The sequence below is a fragment of the Aspergillus luchuensis genome, chromosome 6 (assembly GCF_016861625.1).
Source record: "Aspergillus luchuensis IFO 4308 DNA, chromosome 6, nearly complete sequence".
NCBI lineage: Eukaryota > Fungi > Ascomycota > Eurotiomycetes > Eurotiales > Aspergillaceae > Aspergillus > Aspergillus luchuensis.
In genome coordinates this window covers 2,135,231-2,145,563 of record NC_054854.1, presented here as the reverse complement: position 1 = coordinate 2,145,563, position 10,333 = coordinate 2,135,231, and the positions used below count along the sequence as shown (strand labels likewise).

General features: G+C 52.7%; 3 protein-coding genes across 3 annotated transcripts; all 3 read right to left on the bottom strand.

Annotated features, from left to right (window-relative positions):
• Positions 1-270: 270 nt before the first annotated feature.
• On the bottom strand, positions 271-737 carry AKAW2_60729S (cytochrome b5-like heme/steroid binding domain-containing protein; the record flags this gene model as incomplete). The annotated part of the gene is made up of 2 exons (XM_041692887.1): positions 271-348; positions 561-737. The coding sequence occupies 2 exons, from the start codon at positions 735-737 to the stop codon at positions 271-273; spliced, it is 255 nt and encodes an 84-aa protein (XP_041546227.1).
• Positions 738-1,201: 464 nt separating this feature from the next.
• Positions 1,202-4,588, bottom strand: AKAW2_60728S (putative mRNA splicing factor RNA helicase (Cdc28); the record flags this gene model as incomplete). Its single annotated transcript, XM_041692886.1, has 1 exon — positions 1,202-4,588. One exon carries the CDS (start codon positions 4,586-4,588, stop codon positions 1,202-1,204), a length of 3,387 nt encoding a protein of 1,128 aa, XP_041546226.1.
• Positions 4,589-5,921: 1,333 nt separating this feature from the next.
• On the bottom strand, positions 5,922-9,183 carry AKAW2_60727S (tyrosine protein kinase SWE1; the record flags this gene model as incomplete). The annotated part of the gene is made up of 2 exons (XM_041692885.1): positions 5,922-6,653; positions 6,724-9,183. 2 exons carry the CDS (start codon positions 9,181-9,183, stop codon positions 5,922-5,924), a joined length of 3,192 nt encoding a protein of 1,063 aa, XP_041546225.1.
• Positions 9,184-10,333: the final 1,150 nt, after the last annotated feature.

Here is a 10,333-nt window from a genome sequence, read left to right as displayed (position 1 = left end):
TTTGTCAAAGCACTTCGGAACAAGTGCTCGCCGGCTATGGATACCACACTTTGCTCGTTCGTTATATTGGCGGGAATAGTATTTAGCTAGTTAGTTAGCTATTGTTTAATGTTATTAGTAATAGACGGTCTAAGACTGTTTGAACCATGAGCAGTCTCCCCCTCCAAGCAGCATCATCATCCCGACATCTAGAGTGTATATGCGTGACCAAACTTCAACAGCATAGATCCCCATTCCAACAGGACAAATAGACAATAAACACCCCATATCTCACAGCTTCGCCGCCTCCTTAACCTCCCCAATCTTCAACTTGGGCGTATACTTCTTCAGCACGCCCTCATTGTGATACTACAACAGGGAAGAAGAACATATGATGTTAGCATCTGCAGTATCCCAACATAATTCCAAATCCAAAAGTGCAAGTCCAGCACAGAAATAATACAGAAAAGGCAGCTATCAAAAAACAGCAACAAGCAACCCAGACGGCATAGACAAGATGAAGGGCAGAGAAGAGTGTAAGAAAAGAAAATGAAGAAAGAAGATGAAAAACACAAACGCACCTTCCAAAACTGCTTCGAAGCATCCTTTCCCGCTACCCTTTTCAAGATCTTCGCGCCACCGGGATGCTCATCGACGAACTTGGTGACGTCGTAGACGCTGTTGTCGATGATGATGTACATTCCCTTGTCGGGATTGTTGTGCGTGGATACGTCGGCCGGGGTGAATGTTTGGGACATTTTTATTCTTTTATTTGTATTTCTTCGCTTTTCGCGATTCCTTTGTTTTTGTTCTTGTTTTGGTTTGGTAGTTTGGTGAGAGGATAAAGGTGGTGGTGGTGGATGTTGAATAGCGGTGATTGTTGGTAGAAGTGGATAGTCTGGAATCTGGAATCCGGGGTTGGAAAGTTGGGTGGTTTAAGTTGGCGGCGCGGGCGGAGGTGATGCGAAGATGCCGAGGTTGGTTTGGGGGTAAAAGCCGCGGTCGGTTTGTCGTGTGTTGCAATCCGCGGGTTGTGATTGGGTCACGGCTGTGCAACTACAAGTATTGCGGGAATTACCTTACTACGTACTATGGGACCATAGGATAGATACTTAAGATGGCAAGTAGATGTACATGCATGCATACATACATTATAGTTTGCTAGCTGTTCATTTGGTATCAACATTTATAAAGAATAGTTATACTATATTCTCTCGCATCCTCAATTCCGACTCTTTTCGCCCGCCGCGCCTTGCCCCTTCGCCATCTTCTTCTCCAATCCCAGCGTTTCCAGATCCTTCTTCTTGTAATAGTGTGGCGCCACCTCGACCAGCCACTCCGCCTGCAATGGCATGTTGCTACGCATGTACTCCTTGCTGGTCAGCACCAGCTCGAAGTAGATCACCCACCGTGGGTTGACTTCAAACAGCGTGCTGGATGGGTGGAGGTACACCGTCTGTCCATTCTTCACTGTGCGATAGCTGTCGCCACCACGCTGCAGTCGCGCCGCGTTGGGGAAGAATCCGGCCGTAATGGCCTTCTGGATCGGCTGCAGATTGTTAGAGCCGCAAGTGCTCACAGAAACCTCGACTCGATCGCATAGCTTCGCGAGCTGGTCGCGGACATCGCGCGCCCGTGTCAGACTCCGTTGCTGGAGGAAGTTCTCCTTGGCCCAGACATAGCTGAAGTCGGAGTCAACCCATTGATTCCAGATATTGAGCAACGTGAGATGATCGCCGCCATCTTTGATGGTGAAGCGATTCCGCGCGCTGTCCGCGTGGATCTTCTTGTCCTTGGGTCGGAAGAAGAGCGCACTCGCCTCGCCCAACATCGACACGATGGACAGCACTTCTTCCACGCAGCCGTACTTGTCGGCTGCTAGAATCGCCTTGGCCAGCATGGGATCCGTTGGGAATTCGGCCATCTGTCGCCCGATCTTGGTCAGCTCGCCTCGATCGTTCAGCGCCCCCAACGCATATAGCTGCTCCAGGGCACGAATGATTGTCTCTGCCGGAGGAGGGTCCATGAAGTCGAAGTCCAACAGCTGGTCAATTCCCAGGGACTTCAGCATCAAAATGACACTGCTCAGGTTGGTCCGTTGGATCTCGGGCGTTGTGCTTTCCTCCAACTCATTGTAGTAAGCCCACTTAGTATAGAGTCGGAAACACTTGCCAGGACCGACACGTCCAGCACGACCGGCTCTTTGGTTAGCGGAAGCTCGCGAGCAGGGAGTCACAACTAAACTTTCCATACCCGTCCGCGGGTTGAAGACGTTCTCCTTGACAAAGCCTGGGTCAATCACGTAGACAATGCCATCGATAGTCAAACTGGTTTCAGCAATGTTCGTTGCCAGCACGACCTTCCGTGCCTTTGGCGGCGTCGGCTCGAAGATCTTAGTCTGTAGCTCAGACGGAAGGTTTGCGTAGATTGGACATATGATCATTTCGGGTATTTTATTCCCTAATTTTCGCGATGTTTCCTGGAGACTCTGTTCCGCCGCCTCAATCTCTTCTTGACCTGTCAAGAAAACCAGTATATCTCCAGGACCCTGAGTGACATGAATTTGGAAGACCGTCGTGATGGCCGCAGCCAGGTAATTCGCTTCCGGCTGAGATGTGTAGTGGATATCAACGGGGTACCGACGACCGGGGATGTTGAAGATCGGAGCGTCGTCGAAATACTGCTGGAACTTCTGTGCATCCATCGTGGCGGAGGAGATCAGCAGTTTGAGATCTGGCCGTGCCTTCGCAATATCCTTCAAGAGACCACAGGCAATATCCGTGGGCACCGTTCGCTCGTGCGCCTCATCAATCATCAATGCAGAGTACTGGCCGAGATCGGGCTCCGTCAAAAGCTCACGCAGCAACATACCATCCGTCATGTACTTGAGCACGGTCTTGTCGCTGGTGTTGTCCTCGAATCGAATGGCATAGCCAACCTCGTTCCCCAGCTTCACCCCCATCTCTTCCGCCACTCGAGAAGCCACACTCATGGCAGCAACCCGACGCGGTTGTGTACATCCGACCTTCATGCCGCCCTTGGTGAATCCAGCCTCATGAAGGTACTGCGGAATCTGCGTCGTCTTACCCGAACCAGTCTCTCCCACGATAATCAAGACTTGATGGTCGTGCACTGCCTGGATGATCTGATCTCGGAATTGGTAGATGGGCAGGCTCTTCCGCGTGTCCTCCATCGACTGTGCCTTCTTCTCGGCCGCATCAATCTGCTCTTGAAGCCTGCGCTGCTCCTGCGTCATAGGCTTTCGAGTGCCTTCCATCTTGGCATCCACAACGAAGTTGATCTTCTGCGAATCGTCAAACACGTACTCATAGTCGCCCTCGTCAACGAATTCGGCCCGGTTGATCTGTGCCTTAGCCTTGGCTGTCTGCTCCATCTCCCATTCTTCGTGCTCCGTAATGAACCGCTCCTGACCAGCGTCATCGCGATCCACATAACGCTTGTAGAGCGCGTCTTCCTTCTTCTTCCGATCGATTTTGCCCTTCTCTGTGATATAGTCCTCGGGCATCATATAACCATCGCGATAGTCATCAATCCGCAACCGCTCCTCCGCAATCCGCAGAACTTCTCGGTTACGCGCGAACTCCTCCTTCTCCTTGCGGGTCAAATGGGGATTATCACGCAACTCTGCCGTCTCCTCGGCGACCTGTCTGCGCAAGAGGGCCAAGCGCTCCGTCTCACGTTTTTTCAAATACTCCTGTCGCGAGCGCATCCTTAAGTCAGGCATGACAGCCGCCCGCGCAGACGCATCATCTGCCAATGCTCGTCGCCGCGCAGCCTCACCAGACCTTGTCCGATCCTCGACGATCTTCTTCGTCTTGCCATCATCCTTCTTAGCAAGGCGTTTCGCAAACTCATCTCGTTCCTCCAGGTCGCGTTTCCGGTCTTGTTCCTTCTTCGTCTCTGGGTCCAATTCCTCGGAGGCATTCGACCGCGGCGACGCCGACCCATCCTCCAACCGAGTCCGTTTGGAAGGCGACTCCTCAAAATCACCCGTCTGCTCCTCATCCTCGTATAGCTCATCTTCAGGTATCTCCTCATCTCCCCAGCGATCATCAAAGTCATCGGCATTCCGTCGCCGTACCTTCTTTGTGCGGGGCCGGTCGCGAGATTCCTCTTCCCGACTACGATCGCGTTTGCGACTATCATCCTTCTCCCAGCGGCTGCGACCGCTCTCGCTGTCCTTGCCGCTTCTTCCAGTGCTCCGATCTTTATCTCTGCGTCGCCGTCTGTCCCGTTCGGCCTCAACATTCGCAGGGCCTAGTGACCCTCGAGCCTCGGGTACGTCATCCTCCTCCATCTCCAGCAGTCGGTATTTCTTCTTTGATGAAGCAGCATCACTGCGCTCTTTGGTTGCTACATTGGCACTAGTAGCGCTGGACCCGGCTCTTACCCCAACCCGTCTGTAAAGTTCGCCGCAAAACGAACCAATGTCGTCGGAGCTACCGTCCAGAAAAGGGAGCAGCTTGTCTTGCAAAGCGGAGGCTGACTTGGCGGAACTGGCGGTGGCAAGCACGAAGTCGACGACGGTAGGGTCCGACGCGTTTGTAAGGCGGAGGAGAGAATCCGACACGAATGTTCGATGATCCATGTTGTGAGGGTGAGTTTTCTCGAGGTTGCACAGCCGAAGTAAAATAAAATCGCAGATACTGGTAGGTCCTGGAAGAGCTTTAAGATAGCAAAGTCTAAGACTTTAGCATTCGGTAGTGAGAAACTTCCAGTACGAAATACTTCAGTGATGGGGCTTTAAACCGAGCCGCACATCGTCGCCGCGTTATTGAGAATAAGGCCAACAACAACAAGGGGATGGTAATTATCCAATGGATTCAATATATAATTGGCGACTTGTTATTGTGAAGTCGGCCGTAGCCGTTGTTAGAGAAAAGCTCGGCGACACAAAGGCGTTGGAGAGGGTCGGGGAGACGCAGGCAAGATGGAGGTCGCGGCGAGGAACTGCAAGAACGCCGCGGCGGGCGCCAAGACCGAATTAGGTCGGCCAGTGGCGAGCCTCCGACGAAGCTGCTCCAACTCTCTCTACCTTTTTGCATACAAAAGTATACGCCATTCGGACGATTTTAATTTATTCATGCGATACTTAATTGGGTATTCTGGTTCGTCCAATTCAAATGTACATTTCAATATCTAATTCACAAGCATTATCCTGTTCTCAAGCCGGCTTGATCACGTCGAGGCGGTTTCTCGTCTGCCAAGGACACATAGAATGGAGTAGTGAGGACAATAGGAGAAGGCAAAAGCACGCGGGGAGGAAAAAGGTATATCGAATCAAGTGAACACAATGTCGAAGAGAAGATGGCGCACACGCCAGGATATTTAATACATAGACATCTAGAAATAGGGTAGTAGAGGCCATCAGACGCCCAAAGTGCACGAGCAAGAACTACTCCAGTGCTCTCGAGTCACTCCAACAAAGGAAATGAAGCATCAATAAAACAAGAGTGGTGAAGAGAAGAAGTGTAGTGGGAATCAAGAGCGGAAAAGCAAAGACAGATGGCAGGCATAGGATTATAGACATGTCGCCTCGGTCATCCTGCGTCACGAGGTTTTCAACCTGCAGAAGACATAGGTACATGAAGGGAAGGAACCGCGATAGGGAGGTAGAAAGAGAACAAAAAGGAACAGAAGCCTATCATCATCGCTAAATCAACGAGTCATGTTCACAAAGGAAATCTTGAGGAATGAGTGGACAACCACCCCTCCATGGGACTAGCATATCGGTCATATCAACATCGTCCAAATCATGAAGGATGGTCGGTAAAACATCCCGATCACATCAAGGTCATCGAGAGAAAAGAGGCATTAATATCAAAAGCTCGGTTCTCCGCATAAACGCCGTCATTAGATGGTACTGTAAAGGGAAAGCGCCAACTCCGTCCAAATGCACTAGATATGTCAAGTCGTGGTGATTAAACATCGATCATCTCGGCGTCTTCCGCCAGGATCTCATCGGCAGGGCCCCAGTTGCCTTCGTAAACGGTGGCACCCGCACGACGCCGGCGGGCGACGAATTGGACCCCGTACGTTTCTAGCACTTGGTCCGCAGTGGGTCGGTCAAGCGGTTCAGGCGAGATCATCCAGCGCACAATATTGTCCAAAGCCTGCTCATGGCCAGCGTCGACCATGAAGCTAGGGGGATCAACAAGCTCGCCAATTCGAGCCGTAGAGGTCATGTCCCGCTTGCTTGTGCGACCTCCGAGGAAGCTGTCCACGCCGTAATCATCCTCGCCAAAGTCTGAGGTGCAGAGCTCTTCGAACGATGGTTCCTCCGAAATCGGATTACCGGACGCATCGCGGAAGACGCTGGTCTCAAAACTCCAGGTCAAGCTGGGGATATCGCTCATGTCTCCATTGCGGAGCTTCTGCCACGAGAGGCCATTGTCAGGCAGCTCAACGTTGCCGGCGATCTCGAACATAATGAGACCCAGAGAGAAGATGTCCGCTGGTTTATCATAGCGGCCCATTAAGATCTCTGGTCCAATGTATTCGCGGTCACCCTCGCCTTCGATGCCGTCTTCTGCTGGCCAGCGTGCGGCCATACCGAAATCGGCAATCTTGAGCACGCCCTCAAAGGTAATTAAAATATTGGCTGGCTTGAGATCAAGGTGAATGAATCCCATGTCATGGATATGTTTCAAACCCTGCCACAACTGTTAGCACCATCCTACATCTGCTGGTGACGCTATCCATCATCCAAAGGTCAGTACCTACCATTGATAGTTCCAGCATTATCTTCCAGATTCTGAAATCGTCCAGCCTTGCCTTGAGCCCAACTTGCGCAAGGAAGACATCCAAGCTGCCTTCTTCACAGAATTCTGTCTGAATGTAAAGGTGGCCGTTGTCCTCCCAACTGTTCATAAAGGAAATGATGTGGTCCGAGTTAGTCAACGACTTGAGTATGTCGACCTCACGAATTCGGCGTTCGCGGTCCTTGAGACCCGAATATGGCTGCTTCGATTTCTTGACAGCCCATACTTGTTCGGGCACCGCTTTGGGAGGGAACATCTCCCTCGGGTAAGTAGAGATCGATGTGTCGTGAGGTTCGGAAACACGGTATACTTGAGAGAATTCACCAGTTCCAACAAGTTCTACGCGTTCGAACCGTGAAGTTAGACTGGGGTCGACATCTGGCGCATGGTAACCAGCCAACGGAAGGCTGGGCCGTTTTCCAGACTGGAAGGAATCACGAGGGCCAGTTGGAGTTGCTGGCAGATTCGAAGAATTGAAGTCGGGCTGACCTGATTGCTGTTCATTCGAGATTGATAGTCCACTTGGATCAGGGAAGAGATGGTCTTGCGGTGTACGTGGAGAACCACGCTGGAACCTGTCGTGCAAGGGACTTGAATTGGTGCCTTTGGCCTCCGCCAATCGCTCAAGAGAGGCAATCTGCGAGACTGGAGGCGGATAGGTTCGAGACGGGAAAAAGCTCTGCTTGGTAGGTGTTGGTGGAAAGTCGTTTTCGCTTAGTGGTTGGCTATTGCGGCCGCAGGGCGATTGAGATGGTAATAAGTCATCGCCGTCGATGCTAGCAAAGCTTCCGCGTCGGGAAACCTCGGGCCTGTTGAAGGAACTTCCAAAAATCCCCATGCCTCGCGCAAAAGGTCCGGATTTAGGGCGTGTGCTAGAAGGATTGAAGGGTGACGGGGGTATTGTGTCTGATTGCCGAACCAAGCCTGGCATCTCCAAGGGCCGTTCTGGCTGCACTCTTCCACCGGTAGGGAAGAGGTTGATTGGTCTTTTGCATGGGGTATCGGGCATATTCTTGCTAAACCCTAGCGTGTTCTGGGGATCGTCGGCATTGCGGTTCTTCTTGGATATGAGACCAGTCGACATGAACGCCGCTGGGAGAGGCTTGACTAGTTTGTAATTCTCAGGCGTGGCAAAGGAGTCAATGGACGACGTCGAATCCTCGCGGTTAAGATGCCGCACCGGCGCAGGCCGAGCGGTCCCCGCGGGGAGAGACTTGGAGAAGTTTATGATCCCTCTGGGACGATCACCCTTGTGAACAGGCTCGTGGGTCGGAGAGTCGTCTCCAAGACTCGAACTTGAAGAGGATTGTGTGATTGTTCGGGACAGGGGATGAGCAGAAGGTCGGGGCTGTTCGGCGTTGTTACCCGTCGACGCAAACAATGGGGTACCTGGCGAGGGCCGTGACAAGAACGGACTGTCCCGGTTTGGCTGGAAAAGATTCTGATCCAAAGACATGCGAGGTCGGACTGAGAGCGGGGTCCCATTGTCTAGGGCGTCTGGTGAATCATCCATAGCCTTCGCCCGAGCAAAAAGAGAGCGATCACTCTGACGCTGCTGTAAAGTTGACCGTCGTAGAGAAGAGGACCGTTTGGGAATGGTGGCAAACGGGCTGAACGGTGTGATGGGGGGAGGGAAGGAAGGTGTGGTCGACTCTGGGGAAGCCTCGACTTCAGGCTCTTCAGCAGCGTTCGGTGTGACTTCATTATCAAAGATGCTAAATTCGCCCGATAAACTTGCTGCCTGGACGCTTCGTCTTTTAGCCGATGGACTGCCGCGAGACACTCGATCTAGATTCATAATTCCGTCGCTCCGTTTCAGCGGGCTAACCGTGGCATATGAGCCAAACGTGCCACTCCTGCGCTTCTCAATGCGGGAAAGGGCTGGGCGGGGTCCCAAGGTGGATTCCGCGCATGCAGGCGTGTCACTTGGACAGATGTCTCTAGTCGTGTTGTCGGGTTGAACAAGTCCAGGTGTTGAGGGTGTGTTCTCCACGCCAGGTGTTGTTGGGACTGACGGCGCAGGCTTTGCATTTCCCTGGTCCGTGGAGACGTTCAAAGCACGCTTCACGGGGCTCCTCGGAGAGGTCCGCACACGGCGCATTGTTGGCCTCGTGATCTTTCCGGTTGGGTGATATGGGACTGCGAAAGGAGACTGGTGAGAGGAACTGGGGAAAAGGACAAAGTTGCTCTGGGTAGATCTCCGTGAAGGTGACAAAGGCGACGAGATGTATGGCGTTGTCTTGGACGGCGAATGGCCTCGAGAAGCGAGCAACGAGAAGTTGGAGCTCTTCGAAGGTGAGCGAGATAGTGACCGGCGCAGTTGTCGAATGGCCGAGTTAGCATCCATATGGTGAATGCCCGTGTGCGAAGGCAGGTGTAGTGTGCCACCCGCATCACGGTGCGGCGAAAATGTCGCGACCATGATGACCACGATCAATCTGTAGAAGATAAAAACAGAGATGCTAGCACTCGGTTCCTATGAAGGTGAGGCCAAGCTCACTAGAACGGTCAATAATAGGTTTGTGTCGTGATGAGGCCGGCTAGACAAATTGTAAGGTAGTATAGAGTACACGACGCGGGACAAGTTGACCTCAAGTCGCGATGGGCGTACACAACAACAGAGTCTTCTGGGCCCAACAGAGAGGGTGTGTGTGTGGCGGTGTTTTCTTCCGCCTGTCGGTCTAGCCAGTGACAGGGGTCAGAAGTTGTTGTTGACCGCAGTGGAATGCTAGGAAAAGTAAGGCTGCGCGCCTATGGCAGGGTGCAGCCAAAACAAGTCGAAGATGCGAAACGACGGCTGTACATCACCAGCCTATTCCGAGACCACGGGGGGCTTCGAATGCGCTTGTTGAAGCCTCCATACACCCCAAGAGCGTGTGGGAGAGGGCAGGAACAAGCACAAGCGGGGACTCTTTCGCGCTGAGGCACGGGGCCACGCGCCTGAAACACGCAATATCCTTGAAGGGAGCTTCGCAGTGTCGCTCGGCGCCTAATGCGATATCGTTCGATAAGACGGAATGTTTCAGGGTGACAACCCAGGCGTCAAAACAAGCAGGCGCGACGCGCGAGGATGCAGCGGCGACAGGAACGAGGACAGTCGCGACGAGGCGGACGCGAGAAAGTTCCCAGACAGCGAATAACTGCAAGCGATGCGCGAGAAGAGGTAACGAGTTGCAGAGAGGGATGCGAGAGGGATGATTTTGATTTGATAGAAGGACACCGGCAGCAGCAAGATTCGTCTCCCTTCCGTCTCCCTTTCTTCCTTTAAAACCTGAATGACTGCGCTTCTCCGGCAGAGGGACTGGCCGCGCAAGGGGTGACGCGAGATGATACCCCAAAAAAAGAAGCAGACAGCCACGCGAAGCAGAGGAGTCGAAACGAAGAAAGGGATGGGGAGGCGGCAGTGGTGGACAGCAGTAGTCGGACGTAGTGGAGATGGTGGTGGGAGATAGGATGGGCGGCCGGACGGAGGGGCTGGCGACTGGAGACGGAAGTTGCGGTATGCAGAGCCAACCTTCAATAATGAGAGATCAATCGTCCGATGGATTTCCCTTATGGGAGGAGAGTTTCGA